Source organism: Leptonotus elevatus, chromosome 15, assembly GCF_054856555.1.
Source record: "Leptonotus elevatus isolate MCC_2025b chromosome 15, RoL_Lele_1.0, whole genome shotgun sequence".
Classification (NCBI taxonomy): Eukaryota; Metazoa; Chordata; class Actinopteri; order Syngnathiformes; family Syngnathidae; genus Leptonotus; species Leptonotus elevatus.
The window spans coordinates 3,847,654-3,871,524 of NC_141253.1; the positions used below are offsets into that span (position 1 = coordinate 3,847,654).

The following is a 23,871-nucleotide window of genomic DNA, read 5'->3' on the forward strand; positions in this document are numbered from 1 at the left end:
TGAATAATATCTTGCATTTTACGGATGGACCTTCACTGAGCTGCATGATTCATCTAGCAAACAAGTTGGGCACTGTTTCACACATTATTAAGATAAAAAAATATATATAATAATAAAGGATTTTAGACCAAATAATTCACTATGGCAGGGTGGACATTTTTGGATAATATCTTGCATTTTACGGATGGACCTTCACTGAGCTGCATGATTCATCTAGCAAACAAGTTGGGCACTGTTTCACACATTTATTAAGATAAAAATAATAATAATAATAATAAAGGATTTTAGACCAAATAATTCACTATGGCAGGGTGGACAATGACAGGGTGGACATTTTTGGATAATATCTGCATTTTACGGGTGGACCTTCACTGAGCTGCATGATTCATCTAGCAAACAAGTTGGGCACTGTTTCACACATTTATTAAGATTTAAAAATAAATAAAAAATTAATAAAGGATTTTAGACTAAATAATTCACTATGGCAGGGTGGACATGTTATGCTTGACAATATCCATCTACTCTAACGAATATTATGAAACGTGTCTAAATTAACTATTAAAGCAAGACAAAATTCTGGCCGTAATGTCACTAACAGCAGAGACTTTCTTATTGGTGCAGTGATCCCATAATGACAGGGTGGACAGCATTGTCAGGGACACTTGGAAAATTTTCAAAATTATCATGAAAATATAATATAATATAATATAAGTACCTGAAAAATGCACTTCATGACATTAACCAAGTATTTGTACCCCATTACCTCCCACCACTAATTTCATCACAGAAGGGTCCTAACTTCTAGTGCAACTACTCCAAACGGACTTCCTGCAGCCTGTGGCTCATTCCAAGAGGACGGAGGAAACGGCATCAATCAATGCGGGAGGCGTTTGACGCGCGTTACGTCCCGTAATTAGATTTCTGTGTGCTGTCCCGCTCCGTGAGCATCCATCCTACAAACCCCCTCCTCTCCCCACTCCAACACCTACGGGTTTGCTCACGCTGCAGCGCTTTCCTGAGTAATGACTGCATGTACCACCCACCCCCCACTTTATTACACACCCTCTGCAGCCCCACTCCGAGGAGTGGTTGCCTTAATGCTGTATTTGCCGCTACATGCCGGAACTTTTCAAGCTCCCCTGGAAGACTCGCGCGTGCTTGAGGATTTCTGCCCAACTTTTCCTTCAATCTCATCTAAACTTGGAGAGAAAAAAAAAGAACATTCCGAGGCGTGCGGCATCTGCGGTTTTCAAAGAGAATACAAAAAAAAAATCAAGCGCTCACCATCGTTGAGACTGCATGCCAGCCAACGCGTGGGTACGTGTGAGCTCCACGCTCGTTCCAATCGAGATGCTCGCCGCTCGATGCTGCAGTCCGACAAGAGCGAGAGAGAGGCTGGAGGTGGTTGGGAAGCGTGAGCGCAGGAGGGGGGGGAGGTAGGGAGGAAGGGAAGGAGGTAGGAGGAGCTGCACAAAGCTTGTAGGGACTGAAATAATCAATAGGATATACAACAATTGGGTGAGACAGTTGGCGGAGTATAAACAGGCACTCCCCGTGTGGGGGATTTGGGGGAGGCTGCAGATTGAGATGGAACCCCGGGGAGGAAGTTCACTCAGGGATGACTGCAGCTTTTTTTCGAGATCACTGATCGCCTCACGGGCAGGGCGGTGATAAGAGTGGGTTAGCGCGTCTGCCTCGCAGTTGTTCGGTTCAGGGTTTGAATCTTGGCTCTGTCCCTCCTTTGTCGAGTTAGCGTGGCGCTTCCTGCGTATTCCAAAACACAAATTCATTGAAGACTCTAAACGTGCCGAGTGACTGACTGCAGACGAGTCCGGGATGTAAACCGCCTCTCGCACCAGTCAGCTGGGATAGGCTCCAGGTTACCAGTGACGCCATTAACGATATCACTGATCGGAAATAGAAGGATGGACGATCAACTCATTTCTTCCTGTGGCCATCTGCAACTTTTGCGGATACTTCTAAGACAGCGACAATTCCTACCAATGCAAAACGCTGAGAGAAGTGTCTTAAACTTCACACTCCAAATCTGGCATTGCCTTAAACACAGGTGCAATCCCGCCTCTATTACGGCTTCCGGTTCCACCTCCAAGCACCGGCTCCTGGTGAGACACATAAAACAGCTGTCAGAAGAGAACCACAACGAGAAGCTTCGACTCAACCGGCAGCTAAACGAGCTCCCAGTTGAGTTCGAAGCACCTGTGGCTAAAGCACTTAGCACTTACTTTCCGCACCTGGATTTGACACCTGTGCAGAAAAAACGACTACTTTCAAAAACAAGAGGACAGGAGAAGTGAGTGTCGTGTCTTAAACATCACTCCCTAGTCCTGGCATTTCTTTTCAACAAGGGTGCCGCCCCTCCACCCCCCCTCTGTTACGGCTCCGATTCCACTTCCAAGTACCAGCTACTGATGTGACACATAAAACAGTCGACGAACAACAACGGCAACAGGAAACCACAGTCACGTTGTCTGGGGATGGTCCTAATGAGCCAGGGTCTCCACAGTGGCGTGGTGGCAGGTAACGATCTGAACCACCTGGCCACGGCCGCCCTACTACCCGCAATCGCCAGCATCTGGTATAATCTATAAAAAAGGTTGCTGCATAGCAACAATTGCTTTCAACACAATAGGATGGGAGAAATGATTTGTCAGCTCTTAAACCTCGCAACTCCTATTCGGGCATAACCTCACGGTTGCCGTCCTGCCTCCGTTACGGCTCCGATTCCAACAACGCAACAGGTTGGGGGGAGTGAGTGATCCATTTTTGACATTTGAAAATCAATCTTGGTCCAAACATTGTTAAAATCCCAAGAAGTGGACGATTGCAATGCAGATGTCTGCTGGGTGAAAGGAAGCAATTCCTACTCCCCGCAACCCTGAAAAAAAGGCCATGATGCTCATAATGGCCTTTGGAGGGCCATTGTAAACATTGAATGAGCACCCCAACCCCCCCTTCATGAGACCCCCCTCATCTTCTCCAGAAATAACCACATCTCAAGCAGCCAGGAAGGAAGGACATCCCTCTTGCTCTTCACAGGGAAAAAAAAAAAAAAAACGATTTGCATTTCAATTCAGCAGATGTCAGGGAATGATGCGTAACGTCCAGAAAGCATCTCATTAAGCCACGTCGTTACCATTAGCGATAAGTAAAGACACTAAAACCCCTTTCTGTTCTGGTTTCAGTGCTTTTACACCCCAAAACAGTCATCATTTGGCGGTGTCATTAAGCCAAAAGTGGAGATACTGCTGACTCAGCATGCGGCCGCAACACGAGGCTCGTAAAAAAAAAAAAAAAAAAAAAAAAGGCCTGCCGGTGTCCAGATACCGCGGTGTGGAGTGGTGTTAAGTAATGAGACAAATAGCCTTGAGAGTAGCCCGGCGGGTTAACGCGAGGTTAATTACATTTCTTAAACACAGAACGGGGAAGGCGGCGGTTAAAGGAGGGTTGCCGAGCAGGAATGGGTAAAAGTGGACGAGTTAAAATGGTTTATTAGTTCCGTGGCTAACTAGCGGTTATCGATTTGGCAATATATCACGATATTATAGCGCGCAATTATCGTATTGGATTCAATATGCAGCCGAATTGATTTTTAAACATCAATTTTTGATGGAAATATTCAAAAAAAATTCTTACTATTATTAATACATTTTATTTCAATGCTGTTCAAACATGAAACAGATTGAAACCTGTTTATTAATTAAGTACCGGTACATTTTCATACAAATCTTACAGTATACATGTACAAGTTTACTGATGAGTATTTTCTAAATTTGTTTTTTTTTTAATCGCAAAAATTGATTTATAATCCAATCGGGATTAATCGGCATCAATTCGAATCGTGACCTATGAATCGTGATACAGATCGAATCGCAAGGTACGAGGCAATTCACACCCCCTAGTTAGAATACATTTAAAAATAAATGCCTCTTTATTTTAAAAAATATCATGGCATTTTCCCACCAATTAAAAACATTTCCCAGCAGGGGCATGGTGGCCATCGTTTCATTTCCAGGCCAGTCACACCGCCCCTGTCGTAGTAATTGACGCTTGTCAATTTCAATTTTTCAGCATTATGAAATCTAATGATTTCACATACTTACTGATTGTTTTGTGTGTTTTTTTTTCTTTCAAAATTGACAGGCTTAAATTGTTACCCAAAAATTTTTTAAGACATTTTTTTCCCACTTAATCGGGACTGTAAGAAATCCAGAAGCGATTCTGTTTGGCATCAGAAAGGCCAAAGGCCCTTCGGGGGTCTTTCGGGCTATTGTCTAACATTTCACCTTTAAGCCACATTATCTCTTGAGCGCAATCTTGTACCACAAATAGCAAAATGTCAAGTGCCCTTGCTCCTGGGACCAAACCATGACGCAAGTACTCACTTTGAGGTGGGGGTTGGACAAAAGAGCTTATAGATTTTTAGCAGTGTTATGGTCAGGATCTTTGATTTCACTGCCATTGTCTGTGCGACTTGTCTTCTACATTCAATACCTCTGAAATTAAGCCAAAGCATGGCCTATTAAAAAAACGAAATATTTCATTTTCAAAACTCAGATTTCCGATTTTAATAGTCTTTAAATGCCCCCCCTCCCCCTCCCCCCCCCCAACACTCAACGACTCAAGTAAAATATATTGCATACTAAAACTGAAAAAGCATTACAGAATATCAAAATAACCACTTCTAACCTACAGATTAGATGTAAATATATCGAAATGAAAAGTTAAATACAACTAAATGTAATTTAAAATATGTACACTGTTCAGGACTGATTTCACAATTATCTTCCACTGGGCTCCGTTCTTGTTAAGCAGAAAAGAAACTGTTTCTTCGTAGGAATCACTCCCAAAATTGCTGCGAAGAGGGGTTGGAAAATTTGCCAAGTTGGCAACACTTTGGAGGAAAATGAGCAGCACAACTTCCCGACACGCAACGCATCTTTGCGACACTAATCGCATGCAACGCACTGACATCTGCGGACGAGTGGGCGTTGGCGATGACAAGTCCGAGCGTGAGAACGCGTAGTGAAGTGCGAGTTAATTCAAAGCGGCATGCGTGGGGGTGCGACGGAATGGCGACACATAACCTTCTCAGGCCAGCGGGTTGTCTCCATTTGATTTGCCACTGTATGGCAGGAAACCCGGACAAACACGCGGCATTGAAAGCATCAGTTGGAATGCCGTAGCAAACCACATTTTATTTTATTGTTGGATTGTAACAATCCGATTGTTGCAGCTTAAAATGGTGATAGATGTTTTTTTTTTAAAGCTTTTTCTGTAGCTTCATGTTGCAGGCAAAATTTTGATTGAGTTTTTTTCCAACGGCAGGTTTTAAGAAAATGATAAGATTTCTTTTCCACAATAGCATGATGCCAGAGACATTGCGCTAACACTTGTGTGTGGAGGTGGTTGCTAAATTTGACTTCCATGTCGCCACTTCACACAAACACAAGAGATGAAACGGTATAAGCGTAATAAATTATACATATTATATGAAAACCAAAATGATATACTTTAGGAGAAAAAAAAGAGAAATATTTGAAAAAAATTACCAACTCCTTTAAATGTTTTGGATGTAATACAAAAATAGTACTTTAACCACAATTTTACAAAAAATTAAACATACACAAAGGCAAAACGATAAAGAAATAATATATAAAAGTAGATATTTAACAAAAGTAAACAAAATTCGGCATTTCAGAAAAAACTAAGAAAATAGAAATTGGAAGAAAATATATAAGAAAATACAACTATGTAAAAAGCAATACGAAAATAATAACCAGAAAACAAAAAATCTTTGATTTTTGAAATTATTTTTTAAAAAATGGGGAAAAAAAGCACGCAAATAGTACAAAAATATACAACAAAAATAATTCACAAAAAAAAAAAAATAATAATTCCAGAAAAAAAGAATCAATCCTTGACAAAAATATTACACAAAATAAAACAAAATTAAAAAGACATGACAAAAATACAAAATGTTTGACAACCCCTGACAAAAATATTAGGAAAAATGTGCAAAAACAATAACTGAAAATAGACAAATACAACAAAGAAAAATGTCGCTGTCGCAAGGGCTGAAAAACTACTGTACATATGACGATAACTCCAACTTTAGGGCAGTCCGGTACTACTAACATACAAATGTTATCAGTTTACCTGTAAACCATTTCATCCCATCTTACACAAACACACACAAGAGTGTAGGAGGTGGTGCAGCAACTCACTCCTTAATTTGTCATCTCTCATTAAGATTGAGGCTAATAGATGGGCCTTGTGACAGTGATGTTAATTGCTTCCCCTCCTCGTCAACCGAAGGTTGCGCGGTTACCAGGAGTGAAGGCGATGACACTCGCCGATAAATAACCATCAATCATCCTTTTGTTGTCTGTCGTGTACAAAATGGACACATTTTTTTTTATATATATATATTTTTTACATTTGGACTAACTTGTTGTTAAAGCATAAAAAAAACAAGCTCTTTCCTTTTGTTTCATCAGCTCTTGATCTACAGAGCGGTCTGTTCATGGAAGAGGTAGCGGCTGGCTGAGTGATGAAGGGAATCGGCGGAGATTCCCGCAGCACCTCCTCCTCCTCCTCATGACAGCCAAGCATCATGTGTGACTCACAGCTGGGAATTCCTTTAGGTGGCGACGGCGGATGATGTGGGCACGTCTTCGCTACAGCGCTCGCCTCTGAATGGAGGTGACAGCTCGCCGAGTGTGCCTTTGATGTGTGTGATATTATATTAGCTTTAGTCTAATGGCCTATTAGAGTGCATGTAGTTTGAAGCGGTGTAAGACTACACTGCATTTGATATTCCTAAAAATGTAGAAAATTGCAGATTTTTTTTTCTCACTTATATGCGGATTTTTACTATTTGCCGGCTGGCCAGGGCTCTATGCCCCATGAATTACGGGGGTCCACTGTAGTCCTCTTTTTGCCCGGTGGCTACATGCAGACTGAGCGTGGTGCAGCAGTGTAGCTTGCTGGCTGATTATCATACTGCATCATCAACCCATTTTTACAGGACAGTCGACCCCCTCTACAAATAGCGTATACAATAATTACCGCATTACTGGTCACTTTATCACATTATTAATTTTTTTAAATAAAATATATATTTTTAAAACATTGAAGCGAATCAGCAGGTGCCGACTGTAAAAAAATAAACTTTAGAGCTTTAAGTAGAGCTTTAACCCCGAGCTTTTCGGCCTTGGTGGAGGTAGTAATAAGTCGACGTATGATCCGATCGCCAGCCTTGACCGTTTTATTGTTCCTCGCACGCCTCGATCTTTGCTCGTTTTACATTCGCCCCCCCCCTCTCACACTCAGGAAAATGGAGGAAATTGCCGAGCTGGCAAAAAGCTGCCTGTCCACGAAGGTCAAAGCGTTCCCGCGCCGCTGACAAATGACTCCCACGCCGCTCGATGACGTTCTGCTCCGTTGACTTTAACGCGACGAGGAAGGGGGGGGGGGGTTACAAGCTGGTACGACACACACAAAATGCTGAGTCATTCAAAAGGCAATTATCAATTCTATTTGACTCATCGTTTTTGCATGCTGGCCCAGCGTTGCAGTGTCCTAAAATTGCCAGTGGGTGGCCCTGTGGGGACATATTTATTGACTTTTAAATACAGTGGTGCTTCGTTGTTTGGCAGTAAACAATTCTAAAATAATAATATTAATAATACTCTTAATGCTGTTTTATGACACTGCCAGTTGAAGTTTGAGACAGACAGAGACCATCTCATTATTATTATTACTGTTTTATTTAATGATTGTGCTATTCTGAAAGACTTAATTTGAATTGCGTTAACAATTAATTAAATGTGTGTTTTGCTTGACATTACGTTTAATTTAAAGAATACAACACACACCATGTTACAAATTCTGCCAGTGTATATAAGCATAACTGTCATGTTTGAAGATGAGCCATTAATGTATACATGGATTAAGTGCAGTAGCAGAAGAAGAAAAATACAATAATGTGAATGTAGAAACAGAGGAAACCTCATCCAGGGACGCTGCGCCGCCATAACATAAATCTAGCCACTCATGTAATGTAAAAGTAAATGCTGCAGAGAGCGCTACTAGCTCCTAAATAGAAACAACCATGCCGGTTGACATGATCCCATCAGGGCAGAAAATAACTTTTTTGGGAGGGGGGGGGGGGGGGTAGTGTGAACTTTCCAGAATGGTTACATGGTCAAATATTTCAGGCCTCCTTTTGTTCCATATGTGTCTCGAGATCTGACTATTGAGCAACATGCAGCTGTAAAGAGGATATGATTTAATCTAATCTGATGACCCAATATGACTCACTCATGTCGTGCGGCCTCTCAGAGTGAATCACAGATGTAGGGAAAAGGTGAAAAATGTCTGGTGAGTGAAAATATCGTGGAGATTTGTTGCCTGGCCACGAATAACTGTCATCTATTGATAAAATAAATCAAATAAATAAATAAATGCCTCCCTGTTTCCACAAAAATGTGTTTTACTTAACTTTAGATGTAGCCAGTGGCTTCTATTTTTGAAAAAATATAAATGAATGTTAGCTATATTGTAATTTATGTCAAGCAAAAGTGGCAGAAGGAAGTGGCAAAACTACCCCGGGAAACCAAATGAACACGTGACAATGCTAATATGTGCTAAAGATGCCGTCTCCACATAACATTGAGATTATCTCAAATACTGCACACGTCGACAACATGCGGGCAGATTCCACACTTTAATTCAGATGAGAGACTGTGCTTCAGTAGGTGCTGCTGTTTTTGTTAGCAACATACAGTCAGCAGCTAACTGCTAATTGTCCATGTGTGAACCCGACTTATATGAAATGAGACAATTACAAAATGTTTTTGTTGTTGTTGTTGCCGCACATTTACTCATTTCAACGTGAATACATCCTGGTTCTTCCGTGGCACTTCTGAAGCTCCAATTGACCCGGAAGCTTGTGTAAAAGCAGCCCTTTTCTATTTTAGCGTATGGCTCAATTTTTCAGGAACTACAGTATCTAATCACAAATGCCTTACTACATAAATAAAGGCCTTATCCTCTGTGCAGTTGAATAATGTCAACTTCTTGCTCCAACATTCCCTCTCTCAGTAATAAGGAAGCGTTACATTGTGCAGCTAATGGAAGCCTTGCTGTTTTGGTGGTCTGGTGATTCCACCGGATGACCGCAGAACTCGTGATGAGGCTCAACGCTCTCCTCTCCCCTCTTGCGCACAACATATATCTAGTGTATTATTGGTGTTAGCTTTTGCGGAAGACGGATTACAGGGTGACTCATTAAGCGAAGGTTTATTTCAAGAACGAGGGAGGGAAGCACATGAACGCTTTACTGGATTACTTTTTATTCCAGGAAATATATACGAAATGCTAAGTGCTTTAGAAGAAAACCTGACTCCAAGTCGGTAGTGGCCCAAGACTTTTGCACAGTGCTGTATGTAGAATACAATGTCATATTTTGTCTTTTGACATTAATTTGTTGAGTTATGTCTCATGAAAACGGGGGGAAAAAAACGTTTGACTCAACCCACAGGACAAATATTCAAATCTCAAAAAGATAAGGTAAACGAAAGAGGGTGACATGTTTTGAATGAATTAGTAAGCCCTAAAATGGCTGAATAAAAATATTAAAACACCATTAAATATTATTTAAAAATCATTATACAGGTGCACCTCATTAAGACAATAATGGAAACTAATTTTATTTCAGTAGTATTCAAGTATTCAAAAAGTGAATACATTAACACAATACACACATGCATATCTAACTTCTGTATTCAAATTCAAAATAATTTTCATGTTTTTTTTTCTTGACTTACTGAATTAGCATTTTTGTTATCCGTAAGATATAAATAATTTAATTTTTTAAAGTAAGATTATTATTACGTATTAGTGAATCTATAGATGCAGCTCATGGCATGCATCTTTGATAGGTCATAAAATAAAGGATTATTATTATATACAATTAACATAATAATTTTAACTTACAAATTCCCAATTAACGTAATGTACAATTTAATAAATTATATTAAGATTTCATTACATTATTGGCACAAAGCATAGACATTGCTATGCTATATTAGCATCAGATCCTGCAAGTGTGCCTATAGTTATGGCACGTGCGTTGATAATACATTCAAATATAAAACTGCACAAACAAGGTTAATTTATTTTTTATTTGTATATCGCTGTGACACTGGCCGATTTAAGTTTGGGGATTTCCACGCTGCGTGTTTAGTTTGACTGCTAAATCTGTCTCCCTCTTCTATTTCCAGTGGTATCAACACTAAGGGGGGCGGGGCTTACCTCTCCATTTCAGGAAGCGCGTCGATGACGTCACGGCAGCCAGCGCCCCTCTGAGCTGGAGGCTGGAACCACAAGCACACGTTGGAGCAAGCGCTGGTTCGAGAAGAGGAAGAAGGACGGTCGAACCGAGAGACGTCAAGTGGACATGGCGAACATCAACCGCATCGTCTGAACGACACGGAAGGGTTTACGTCCGTCTACCGAGGCCATTTTTTTAGGCGGCAATTTGGTCTCCCCCATCCCCTCCCCCCGACATGACTCGGTGAGCTGTTTCCCCCACTTCGCGTACGGAATTGGTGTTAGTAGCCCGCCGTTGTGAGCTAACACCACCACCGACATGTCGGATAACCAGAGCTGGAACTCGTCCGGTTCCGAGGAGGATTCGGAGCTCAGAGAGGAGACGGGGAATCCGGTGGGCGTCGGCGTGTTCAGCGGGGTGCTCAGCAAGGTGAGTCTCCTCGGGCTTTCTAATCAAGGGAGGTCACTTCCGCCTTGGTTTGATGTCAAACATATCAACGTAACTTTATTTGTGTCGTCTTAAATGACAACACACGTTTTTAATTCAGAGTTTTTGTTTTTTAATTAACATAAAAACAGCAAGAAACTTACTCTGTGAATAATAACGGTGACCCTACATAAATAAACAACCGCGAGAACGACGTTCAAAAAATGAAAATCGCCTTACTTCGAATAATCAATTTAAACTCTATTTGAGAATTAACAGGAAATGTGATAGCACATAGCAGTTGTTTACACCCTTTAGTTGACAAGTTTGGGTCATAATTTACTATATGTTTACTATATCAGAAATGGTTAAAAAGGCTTATTAAGGATTTTCAGATTTAATTTAATCCTCAAATCCACTGTTCAGTGGTCTAAATGCCACTAACCATTTTACTACAGGTCCACCAGTGTTTTGTAATGCTATGGCTGGCGTTTAATCCCTGCCTGCTCCATGGGCATCTAAGAAGACCATCTAACCCAGGACAAAGCCAACTCAAAAATAACAAAAGCGTGCATGGACTTATGGCTGTACCGTAAGTGCAAATGTGAACAGAGTTAACTTGATCAGGACGGAAACATACGATTAATGGTGTGTGATACTGCGAGATTTGGCTCCAAATGATTCGAAATGTTGATAATGACACTGCCATTGTAGCACAAGTAATGAGAATCGTTGCATCCTTAAATCGCTTCGCATCCCATATATTGAGAATCATATCAAGTCGTCTTTTATGACTAGATACAAATTTATTTGATGTTGCCTTAAATGTAATTTTTCTTTGGATAATCTGGGTTTTGGAAAGCTTCTACATTTTGTTGCATATTAATAAACATAACAAAAGGTACAGCCGTACCATATCAAATTGAATAGTAATAACTTTAAATTGTTAGATTTTTTTAATTGTCACAACCTTTTAATTGTATCCTGCCTCATGTATCGATAATTGTTTCGTATCAAACTTGTGCGGGGAGACGCACACATTTTGGCCTTACCAATGGCTTTTGTTGGCGAGCTAACGTGCGTTCAATGTCGCCGCCGGTCTTAAAACCGATTGTGTGTGCTGACCTGCTAACCGCGCACATTGCGAGATTACACGCACATCCACATGGAGGAGCTCACCTGCTCCGCGGTGGCGCAGGCAAAGTCCACCGTGCGTCACTGAGGCCTCTCCGGGGGTGATTACCGAGGCTGCAGCCCACCCATCAAACAAAAAGCCTTTAATATGTCACAAAATGACTTTGTTACACCATATTACTCAATTCTTTTTCAAAGGTCTTAGAGCCACTAGTGATGCAGCAAATAAAACGATAAGCTGACAAAGCCCCCGGTTCTCTTGCTCCCCTCAGTGGACCAACTACATCCACGGATGGCAGGACCGCTGGGTGGTGCTGAAGAACAACACGCTCAGCTACTACAAGTCGCAGGATGAGACGGAGTACGGCTGCCGCGGCTCGTTGTGCCTCAGCAAGGCCGTTATCACGGTGAGTGCTCCCGATCGACCGCACGCAAGCTGCTGACTGATGGGTTTGGTTTTTAGCGCAAGGTGGTTTCACAGATAAAAATTCCTCGATTAAGCCAAAGGGACTTGCCCAAACATAACTTAAAATATATAGTTTTTGTTTTTCCCACTCGCGTAGTTGACAAGTTTGCCTCGAGATAAATGTTTATCGTGTCAATTTGCCCATGTGTTAATTCTGAAATCGGTCTTTCAGGGAATCTTAAACAATAAAGACGCTAATGAGCTTAGACAGAAACAATACGAACATATTTATCGTAAAGCTAAATAGATGTCACATTGTTTAGTCAAAAATCCTAGCACGCGTTACTCACATTCTCGCAAATCAGCGATTATAAACCCTGTCCCATGTACTTCCATGTACTTCCGGGGTGTTGCACTATGCGCACGGTTTCTACTTGCGGATGTAAAGCCCAGATTGTGAGGAAAAAAAGCAAATGCCTGTAAAGACAAGAAAATAATTTTCACACATGGACGCAGCACTTCATACATTACTCTTAATATATTTGTCAGTTAGGTTAGCAGGTCTTAAAAATGCCTTACAAATTTATATTGTTTGGAAAACTTTCAAAATTTTGCATATCGCCCTTATCCACCTCCTAAAATGTCTTCCATGAATTCCTTATGAGCGCAGATGCCGCATGTGTCAAAAATGTGAATCAGATGTCGAGCATCCGCCAAACGGTTCTCATTTCCTGAATCCCCGTCGGACAATGCTGCCCTCGACGCAATCAGCTGAGAAACTTGAGCCCGTTGTTCCACAGGTACACGTGGTTCAAATACGTGTCACGTGGTTCGCCCGGGGGCCAACATGCCGTCTTTATCAACCAGACGTCCTGAGAGGAGAATGCGTCTTTGTGCGGCAACTCTTCCCCCAACTCGGAATTTTGACTCGTTCTCATTGGTGCCTCAATGTTTCAGAGATGACTTTTTAACACATTTAGTGGCATTGCCCTGTACAAAAAAACAAATTTTATAGTTTAGTTTAATTAGTCACTGTTCCCAGGCACTAGACAACCGTTTTGTTGCCATTAAGTGCATTTGCACAGCTTCAACCCTCCCCAGCTAAAGTAAATATTAACCTACACGTCGTACACTCGCACTTTTGCCAGGCCTCATTCCAGTGCAAATACGCCCCAGTGGAGATAACGACGCTTTGCTCCCCTTATGTTATCGGGTGTTTCCCCAACTAAAGGTACGAATCAAGGGAGGGATAGTCAGGAGTCACCTGTCGACGTGGAGGCTGGATGGAGTGTGCGAAAGAATCGCGACAGGCAGGAAATGCAACTCGTGACTTCCGTTTTCACAAGTTTTGTCGTCATGACATGACATGAAGGAGGATAAACGATCATGTTCTCTATTTTTACATATCGTCTTCTCCCTTTCATGGTGAACTCATGCTCAATGTTGAGTCACATGTCGTCTTTGAGTGGCTGTTTACACCAGCAGTCGCTTTTAAAGTGGAAGTCAACCTTAAGCATTTCTTCACAACAATATGTGACCTCACTAGTCTAAACATGATATTCTGATTAATATTACATTTGTGGTTATGAGTTATGCAGCAAAATCCAGCTGTTTTTGATCCATCTCAGGGGGCGGCCATTTTGCCACTTGCTGTCGACTGAAGATGACATCGCAGTTGCTCGGGTCTCAGGTAACAACCAATCACAGCTCCGCTTCATAAAACAGGTGAGCTGCGATTGGTCGTTGCCCGAGCCCTGAGCAACTGTGATGTCATCTTCAGTCGACAGCAAGTGGCAAAATGGCCGCACCCTGAGATGGATAAGAACTGTTGGATTTTGCTGCTTAACTCATATTCCACTAGCGCAACATGAACCAAAATGTTGACTTGTGGGGCTAGATAAGTTTTCAAATGTGGGATTCAAACCGTGGTTTTGTAGCTATTGTGCGAGATGCTATATGTGGCCATAATGGGGCAAAAAAAGAAAAGTGCTTGTTGCGCTTAAACCTTTAAATCAATAAATATACACTTAACACACTGCATTATGCATGACAAGCACATGTGGTGTGTAGTGATCTCTATCACACACACACACACACACACACACACACACACACACACACACACACACACACACACACACACACACACACACACACACACACAGAGCAGCGGCTTGCTTTTGTTGCCTACGCAACCGTTCGACCGCAACACGAGCAGGCCGCCACGTACCCCCCCCCCCCCCCCCCACGTGTTGTTTATTCAGCTTTCCCTTTCATTTCTGCCATGTGTGCTTCAGCAGCTGATGGCTATCACAATCCAGGCAAACATCACAACAATATTTTCCCTTTGTTTCCGCAGCCCCACGAGTTTGACGAGTGCAGGCTGGACGTCAGCGTCAACGACAGCGTGTGGTACCTGAGGGCCCAGGACCCCGAGCACAGGCGCCTCTGGATCGACTCCATCGAGCTGCACAGGGTCAGCCGCATGCACTTTGCCGTTATCCACATGAAAGTCCCTGTAAAGTGAACATAAATATGCCTTCTAAATTGGCACATCACAGAGGAGAGTTGTTAACAACCATGCCAAAAAAAGAGAGAGAAAAAAAGTCAAATATGTAAAGTGAGGTTTCTGCCTTTCTCACCATAACATACGTAAAAAATTATCTTCAAACATACCGAAATGGAAACATACCTGATTTCACTTTACAGGTTCCTTGTGAGTGTGTGTTTATTGTTATATATGTGTGTGTGTTGTGTGTTTTTCAATCAGCGTGTCAGAGATGGGGCAAGAGACAAAGGCGGAGTCCAGGCTATGATTTTCATCCCTCCACCAATGGTGCGTTTAGGAATGTGTGTGTGTGTGTGTGTGTAGCACTAACTCTTGGCAGAGTGAAAATGGTTGACAGCAACTAGCCTCTGGGAAGTCGTTATGACTTCCTCTTTGAGTGTCACAGCAAATTGGCACTTCTCATACGGTCTCCAAAGTGTGCTGAGAATTTGTCTTGTACGTGTCAAAACAACTCTAGATGAAACTTAATACTATTGTGATTTTGTGTACAGTATTTAGGTGTTCTTTGTCCTATTTTTTTGTGTTAAAAAATTTAATTAATATTTAAATATGTTGGGGGTTTTTGGGGTGGATTTACCTGTTTTATTTAGAATATTTGGGGTAAAAAAAAGTAATTATGTAATATTTTTCAATTCGTTTTAACAAACGTCAATTGTGCGTGTATTATTATTTTTTTTTATGCTATTTGTGAGTTGGCTAGGTGCCTATAATCGGTTGCAAAGTCAAATTGGTGTTTTTGAAGTCACGGTTTAAAGTCAGAGTTGAGGGTTTAAAATGTGGTTTTCAATTCAGAGTTTCAAACCGAGGTTATTGGTTCTCGATAGGGTTACGTTTTTAATTGAAGGTTTAAGACAGTCTTAAGGTGGTATGTATGTACTGACATTATTTTTCTACTTGCATATTTGGTTTCACTTATTGACCTTTTAGCCACATTGTACTGAGCAGCCAGCACAGTGAGTGACTACAATTAACTGCAGTTTATAATTGAAAACGTTTTGTAAAAAATATTTTATTTATTTTGTTCTCGCCTAAAATATTTGCCAAGTGGTCTCAAAATGCTTCAGTGTCCATGTATATGCCAACTACTGGCCTGGCATGCATCACACGGTGATTTTGCAAGCCTTGAGCCTCACTTGAACTTAGTTTGGGGAAATCCCCCCCATCCCTCCTTAAAGCTCCCCACCCGCCATCTCCTGACCAGCCCCAGGAAGCGTCACAGGGACATGACTCACCCTCGTGCACATCCACTAAACACACATCCCACTGTCATTCCATCCACAGCGAGTCACCACTTAACCCCCCCCCCCCCCCAACCCCCAAAGTACTCTCCAGACCACCATCGAGTCTCCCTGGAAACACAACACAACACAACACAACACAACACAACACAAGCGCGATGATGTCATTGTTGGGATTCCGCCTTATCCAGTATATTAGCCCCACTGTGCTAAAAGGAGATAAAGTAACACAACAATCAGTTCTGCTCGACAAGCTGCTTCCCCCCCATTTGATTACGTCCTCCTTATCACACAAAACAGCTTGGTAGCGCGTGGTGCAGCCTTGCGCACGCGCACTCGTCACATCTGAGCTGATTAATGGGCGCGTGCGTGCGCGCGCTTGGCACTAAAGACCTAAATCCACCAGCAGAGTTACTCCTGGTCAATGACCTATAGTTACCTTTGTCATATGGTTCGGGCTCTGTCTGCGTGTGTGCTGCTCCCTGGTGGTGAAGCGTGGAAGTGTCTTTAGAGGGACACATGTTGCCATGGTGACAAGACTCGACGGGCGTAAGCTGTGCTTTATTGAGTCAAGGGGCTTATTTTACATTAAAAACATTTTTTTTGTTGATCTCATCTCGTTTACTTACTCAGTGAGTATGTGGGTGCTGTGCCTTGTTTTTTTGCATGGCAACAGGTGGATACACAGCTTAATTTTATATTCCGCCATCTAGTGGAAGATAAATAGATTTCCAGATGGACAAAAATATTTGTTTGTAAATTATTAAAGGTTTTAATTGTTGCCGGCTCATGTAGTTATATATGCATGAGAAAGATTCTGAAAGTAGCAACCATTTTTCTAGCTCATAGAGGTGGTCTTTTTGTCCTCGAAAACCCAGTTGTTCTCTGGACGCATCACTTTTTTAAAACATTATTATTTTTTTATGGCTTTGTCTTCTTTTCACCAGGCCGATCCCGGCTACGGTTCCGAGTCCAGCCTGCGGCGACACGGCTCCATGTTGTCGCTCACTTCAGCCACTAGCGGCTACTCCGCCACCTCCACCTCCTCCTTCAAGGTGACAATCGGAAAATCACAATTTTGACACGTCAACGGCACCGTTTGTTCATTCCAACGTGGCCGCCTTGTTTGCAGAAGGGTTACAGCCTGAGGGAGAAGCTGGCGGAGATGGAGACCTTCCGAGACATCCTGTGCCGGCAGGTGGACACGCTGCAGAGATACTTTGACGGCTGCGCCGACGGCGTGTCCAGGGACGAACTCCAGCGGGACAAAAGTAAGCCGACGCCCTCAGAAGTCACCGATCGAAGGCAGTGAAACGGCAATCTGTCTTTTTGTTCCCGTCGCCGCTCCCTCTCACCCTCGCTCCGTTCTCAAGAGGAAAACTGCACCATTGTCACGACCTCAGACCCTTTGTGCGCGTCTGTGTCAGTCTGCGCGCGTGCTTGATGGCGGCCTGTTTTTCTTTCAGTCGTGGAGGATGATGAGGACGATTTTCCCAGCACCCGCTCCGATGGAGAGTTTCTTCACAGCAGCAGCAGCGCCAAAGACAAACGTAAGTCAGGCAAACGAGTCGTTTGATGCCCGTCCACGCGCTAAGATGACATTTGAGTGTGGTTGCGGGCCGCGCAGTGTTCCAGTGCTCTCATCCCAAGGGGGTGAACGGCATCGACTTCAAAGGCGAGGCCATCACGTTTAAGGCCACCACCGCCGGCATCCTGGCTACCCTGTCGCACTGCATCGACCTGATGGTCAAGAGAGAGGACAGCTGGCAGAAGAGGCTGGACAAGGTGAGCGACATTTGTCACTTCAAAGGCAAAGTAAATGCCGTCAGCCACAGCCCCAGGTCCAGACTCTCACAGCAGGGCCCCCGCCTCTTAAAGGCACGTATCTAACATACTGCACGTATTGTAGCATATGTATCTTCTATACATTTTATCCTTGGATTTTTTTTGTATGTGTGTGTTAAAATCTATGTACAATGTGTTTAAACTGTTTTTAACTCATTGACTGCCATTGACGGCTATAGGCGTCAAAAATTCATTTGAACTATTTCTATTAGTTTAACATTTTTTAGAGTATGAAAACCTAGGGGAAAAAAATAATTGTACATTTAGAACAGATATAAAATTTGTGATTAATTGTGAGTTAACTATTGAAGTCATGCTATTAATTTTAATCACCTGACGCCCCTAATATTTAATAATCTTAAAAAAAAGATTATTGAAAACAATTTCCATACTCTTGTTAACAAAAGTGTGGGGGGGGGGGTGTAAAACTAATATAAATAGTTCAAATTAATTTTTTACTTTGTCTTGGTTTGTTTCAAATGTGTGGGAGGGATTTTTAACTGTGCAAATGTGGCCGCAGGAGATGGAAAAGAGAAGAAGAATCGAGGAAAGCCACAAGTCGGCCTTAAATGATCTGAAGAAGAAGTCGCACTTTGGAGGTCCAGATTATGAGGTGACATAAAGTCGCCTATTTTTAGTTCGTTTTTATTTTTGAACGATGATCACAAGTGTTGACTCGTTTTCCCGTCACCACCAGGAGGGCCCGAACAGCCTCATCAAAGAGGAGGAGTTCTTCGACGCGGTCGAAGCCGCTCTTGACCGACAGGACAAAATTGAACAGGTACTGTTGTCAAATATTCTTTGACCCTCGTATGGGAGGGACAGGACAAGCATTTATTGCTATTATTATTAATATTATTACATTTTTATGATTATTTTATTTAGTTTAGTTTGTCACTAATTTTGACTAAAGAATGATTGAAAAATAGTTAGCATTAAGTAATTAAGTAATTATTATTTCAGTTCAGCCTAGTTTTTGTTGAAAATGAACATCCTGCTTTTTACGCCTACGGAAAGAAGCTGCTTTAGATTATCTTTATAATGTAAGTCTTTGGCCTTGATTATTGATGTATTTTCTAGGGCCCGGCCAATTATTGCCCTTCAAACATCGGCCAAAACAATCGGCCAATTGGGCCAAATGGCCGATTAGTTTCCCTTTATTACGTTATCATCGGAGAAAACCGAAGTTTTCGACGCTGTGAAAGTACCCTGAATGCACCATTTTGCTTGCGTAGCATTAGCAACTAACAAGTGTGTAGCGTATTTTATGCTGGTTATTCTGTTGTCCCGAAGCGTCCTTTAAACTATTTAATAACATCCGAGTTGGAGTTAACTGTAAAACTAAACACACGACGCTAAGAATTACATCCATTGTGTATTTAAATGCAAAATATGCTTTGTTTTTAAAACATCACTAGCCTTGCGCTAATGCTAAAAGTGATGGGAAGATCCCATTCAAATGCTAACAGGAAGTTAGCATCGATTTAGGGAGTGTTTTTCCTTCAAATAATGAATATTCACACACAAATGCTGTGGGAACACAATTTTATGCATTAAATATATGTTTTTAAATTATCGGCAGATTAATCTGTAATTGGTGAAAAATCGGTGTCGGCATCGGCCTAAAAAAAATGCATATCGTTCGGGCCCTAGTATTTTCTGAGATAAGTTTGGGGAAAATAAGTACACTGTTAGACTTCTTGTACAATGTTTTGTTGTATTAATTACTCTGTGTTTGTTGATCAACAGTCTTAAAGAACTTTAAAAAAGTGTTATAAATGCTAATAAAGCATGCCTAGGCTAGTTTTAAATCAGGTATTTCTATATCATGGATTATTATTATTATTATATTATCGGTCTGTAACGTAACCCCCACAGTTATCTGCCTCGTGCAAATGGCTTATACTTACCTGGCTTGTTTTTTGTGTGTGTGTGCGCGCGTGTGTGTGTTTTCAAGTGTCAGACAGAGAAAACCAGAATCCAGAGATCCAGCCCACTTCCACCAGCAGACATCTTCTCCAGCTCGGGCTCTCACAGATTATCCGAGCAGGTACGCACCTCAAAAGCACTTTGGCCATCTGTCCGTCTCGACTTCCGTCCCCCGTGCGTGTGTCAATGCTGCAAACGTGTACAACTTTCACTTCCTCTCGCAGGTGGAGGAGATGGTGCAGAGTCACATGACCTACTCGCTCCAGGACGGCGGCGGCGATGCGAACTGGCAGCTCGTAGTGGAGGAAGGAGAGATGAAAGTACGTTGCAATGACTCAACTTTTTTTTTTTTTTAAACCCACAGTATATAAATGATAAATGTAGAAATGCCCACCATTACTATTGTTTGTCAACATATTGCTATTGGAGAAATACACAAAAACTGTGTTCAACACAATAGCATTGATGCTAGTTTCATTAGCACGTCAACAGCAATTTGCATTGTGTGGTTTTTTTTTTTTTAAATGTTGATAGTTTTTTTCTCTCTCTGATGCGTACAGGTGTACAGGAGGGAGGTGGAGGAGAACGGCATCGTGTTGGACCCGCTCAAGGCCACGCACTCGGTGAAGGGCGTGACAGGACACGAGGTGTGCCATTACTTCTGGGACACGGCCTACCGCAACGACTGGGAGAGTACGTGCGTTTTTGCAGCTTCCCTGTCAGCTTCGGTTTGCCTCATTGTGACCCCCGCTCTTTCGCCTCTTCGCCTCTTCGCCCCACAGCCACCATTGAGAACTTCAACATTGTGGAGACGCTGTCGGAGAACGCCGTTATTGTCCATCAGACGCACAAGGTATGACCTCGCCTCAATTAGGTGACTAGAATTGAACTATCAAAGTGACGTCTGATGGTTTGTCTGAAAGCTAACCAAAACAGCAGCATCCACAACACTAATTTTGTGTTGTTCTGATTTCTTGAAAGATTACTACTTTCTTCTTGGAAAATATAACTGCTTTTCTTGACAAAAAAAAAATAGCTTGCAATTTTTTTTTCTTCAAAGAAAATCTAATTTGGGAGAAATTTCAATTGGCTATTTTTGGTGAAAATACTATATTTTTAAATTGAAAACTGCAATGTTCCTTACATTAAATGCATTTTTCTCATTTATTTTTCATAAAATATTATTTTGGGAGGGGGGGGTCCATACAAATTTGAAATCTACTCATAAGCTTGCGACCTTTCTTGAAAAATATAACTTTTTTTCCTTTAACAAATACAATCAAATCTTGGAAAACCTTTCCTCAATAAATACCAGTCAAAAAATATAAAAAATTGACTAATTAATGTGTCCCCGCAGAGGGTGTGGCCCGCCTCCCAGCGTGACGTTCTTTACTTGTCGGCCATGCGCAAGATGGTGGCCAGCAACGAGAGCGACCCCGACACGTGGCTGGTGTGCAACTTTTCCGTGGACCACCACGACGCGCAGGTAAGAGGCGAGGCGCCGAGGGGGCGGGACGTCCTCCTCCTTTTTGACACACATGCACCTACTTTTTTTTTTTTTTAGCCGAGTAGCCGCTGCGTGCGCGCCAAGATCAACATCGCCATGATCTGCCAGACCCTGGTCAGTCCACCAGAGGGTGACAAAGAGATCGGCAGAGAAAACGTGCTGTGTAAAATCACATACGTGGCCAATGGTGGGTCACAAACAAACACGCCTTGTGCAATTATGTTGTACTTCACTCACAAACATACAACTGCGTTTTTGTCGTATTACTACTTCATTTCTTGAAGGGAAAAAATACAGCTTTTTGGTCTCATCTATTTTAGAACAATACTAATGTTTGCCCTTGTGTGCAGTGAATCCCGGAGGCTGGGCGCCGGCTTCGGTGCTGCGGGCAGTGGCCAAGAGAGAGTACCCCAAGTTCCTGAAGCGCTTCACCTCCTACGTGCAGGAGAAGACGCTCGGCAAGCCCATCCTGTTCTGATCCTCTCTCGCATCAAAACACACAGCATCTTTATTGTACCAAGCCGTGTTCAGGTCACACTGAGGAGGATGAAAAAAGAAACAGCAACCTTGATGCTGTTATTGTTGTAATATTACCCGAAATTTTTCGAGGTAATACATTTTTGAGGGAAGAAGTGTAATATAAAGAAAAAGTTCAAAGTTTGCAGATTTTCCTCAAAGAAAGATCAATCCAGTCTTTTCTGCCAAGTTATTTTTTCTTGGGGGGGAAAAATGAATTTTGTGGAACAAATACAACTTTTCTTGAGTTTTTTTTTCTTTGATAAAATCAACGTTTCCTCCTTTGTCTTGAAAATAAATTCAACATTTTCTGTCCTATGCTTTTTTTTTTTGTCTAAAAAAGTGACAATTTTCTCAAACAAATACTGCAAATTTCTTTGGTTTGATAGACGCATCTTTTTCCGCAAAATTCAACTTTTTCTTGAAAAGAAAATTAACATTCTGCCCGACACGCAAAGTGACACTTTTCTCAGATAAATCATGCTAATTTCTTGAAAAATCTTCTTTTCAAGATTTTTTTTTCTGTTCCCCCCCCCCCACTGTTTTAAATAAATTTGATTGATTGATGATGAAACTTAGCTATATTCCAATGCTAATTGCTGCAAAGTGGAAACAGAAATATACTTTTTTCCTAAGTAAAGAAGAGAAAGAACTCCTGCTATCTATCTAGCTTCTTTTTTTTTTTCCTCTTCAGTGTGAGCCTAATACCGCTTGGTATGATTGCCATCCAGCAGGATTCCTCCCCAGCTGCCAATCTGCTCCAGCAGTGGCACCCAGTTGTGACTTTTCAAATTGCCCAGTCACTAAATGCAAAGTGCACTCAAACGGCGTGCACGTATGTTCTACAAGTGTAAAGAGCTCTACGAGGCAAATCGTTGCTGTCGGACTGTTTTCAACTCGCAGCTCTCAGATTTATTGGTTTGATTGTATATCGAGCACTGAGGGGACCGTCGTGATGAAACGCAGACCCCCTATGACGTAAAACACAATCCCGCTAATGAACGCGCTTTATTTTCAGCGCAGAAGGCAGGACCAGCCCACCTAAAATTGTAAGCGTCGCAAAGACTTCTTGTTGTTGTGACCCGCGCGTAGCCCAAAATGCCTTAGTGGGTTAGTTAAAGGGGAGGTGGCAAGAATTTGACACCTATGATGTCACTAGACAAGTGCCCATTTATTGAGAAAAAACAACTTCCAGCTATGTTGTTAAAATTTTCAATTCTGATTTGATTCCAATGAAGCACTTTGACCTTTCCTTTACTAATTCATGTGTGTGTGTTTTTACCTGATTGTTATGTTGCGGGGTAAAAGCAGTTAGCTGGTTGAATGTACGTGCAGTACATGTACATAGTTTGTGCATACTAATGCTTTAAAAACTTTAAAATACTGTGACCATATTTCCCAGGAGAAATAAAAACGTTTGACAAACACTGGACAATGTGAGTGTTATTTCATATTCTTAAAAAAAACGTACAGTTCTTTCAAATATGTAATTTTATGCCTTTTACTTCCAGGTTGAATGTTATTTAAAGTGAAAAGTGAGGTGGGAAGTGAATAACGCATAATTGTTTCACGCACACAAACTTTTTTTTTCTCATAAGAAAAAATAATCTTTTAAAACGTGCAACTCTCGTCTTGAAACATTTTTTTCTAGTTTTTTTTTTAAACGAAACTATAACCTGAAGTTTTTCTCTGAAAACAATGAATATGATCAACCCCCTTCCCTACTTTACGCACTATCAACGATACCAAGTGGGTGGGTACACGTGTGACCAATTCTCGTCACTGTGATTTGAAACCGACACGTTTCGAATCGGAGCTTCATTGAGCATTCACTTTTGCTCGAGACACGCTCCGAAGACTCGCTTCATTCGGCACATCGCTTTTCGCTACTAATTACCAACTTTTTGCATGTGTATAGAGTTGTGCTATGAAGGAATAGCTTTT

At 41.8% G+C, this 23,871-nt stretch overlaps 2 protein-coding genes across 4 annotated transcripts in view; one reads left to right on the forward strand and one right to left on the reverse strand.

The window, feature by feature from the left end:
* Nucleotides 1-11,998, reverse strand: part of LOC147161617 (synaptic vesicle glycoprotein 2C-like) — a 34,851-nt gene extending 22,853 nt beyond the window's left edge. The window contains exons 1-4 of the mRNA XM_086096232.1: nucleotides 11,963-11,998; nucleotides 10,339-10,400; nucleotides 2,002-2,120; nucleotides 1,285-1,907 (exon numbers count right to left, since the gene is read on the reverse strand). The gene's annotated coding sequence lies outside the window, so the exon portion shown is untranslated. The remainder of the gene's footprint in view (nucleotides 1-1,284; nucleotides 1,908-2,001; nucleotides 2,121-10,338; nucleotides 10,401-11,962) is intronic.
* LOC147161618 (ceramide transfer protein-like) lies at nucleotides 10,363-23,354 on the forward strand. 3 transcript variants are annotated; one of them, XM_086096233.1, is made up of 17 exons: nucleotides 10,363-10,786; nucleotides 12,190-12,324; nucleotides 14,683-14,799; nucleotides 15,094-15,159; nucleotides 17,078-17,185; nucleotides 17,263-17,401; nucleotides 17,597-17,680; nucleotides 17,758-17,915; nucleotides 18,496-18,588; nucleotides 18,673-18,756; nucleotides 19,933-20,025; nucleotides 20,129-20,224; nucleotides 20,465-20,597; nucleotides 20,687-20,757; nucleotides 21,262-21,390; nucleotides 21,469-21,598; nucleotides 21,762-23,354. In XM_086096233.1, the coding sequence occupies exons 1-17, from the start codon at nucleotides 10,676-10,678 to the stop codon at nucleotides 21,887-21,889; spliced, it is 1,875 nt and encodes a 624-aa protein (XP_085952359.1). In that variant the 5' UTR covers nucleotides 10,363-10,675; the 3' UTR covers nucleotides 21,890-23,354. The 3 variants fall into 3 exon arrangements, with proteins under 3 accessions (XP_085952359.1, XP_085952360.1, XP_085952361.1); XM_086096234.1 differs by having other exon boundaries at nucleotides 19,939-20,025; XM_086096235.1 differs by lacking the exon at nucleotides 15,094-15,159.
* Nucleotides 23,355-23,871: the final 517 nt, after the last annotated feature.

Coding starts and splice junctions, on each gene's coding strand:
- LOC147161618 (XM_086096233.1), top strand. CDS start 10,676: ATGTCGGATAACCAGAGCTGGAACTCGTCCGGTTCCGAGGAGGATTCG. Junction 10,787..12,189: donor TCAGCGGGGTGCTCAGCAAG/GTGAGTCTCCTC, acceptor TGCTCCCCTCAG/TGGACCAACTACATCCACGG. Junction 15,160..17,077: donor TTTTCATCCCTCCACCAATG/GTGCGTTTAGGA, acceptor TCTTTTCACCAG/GCCGATCCCGGCTACGGTTC.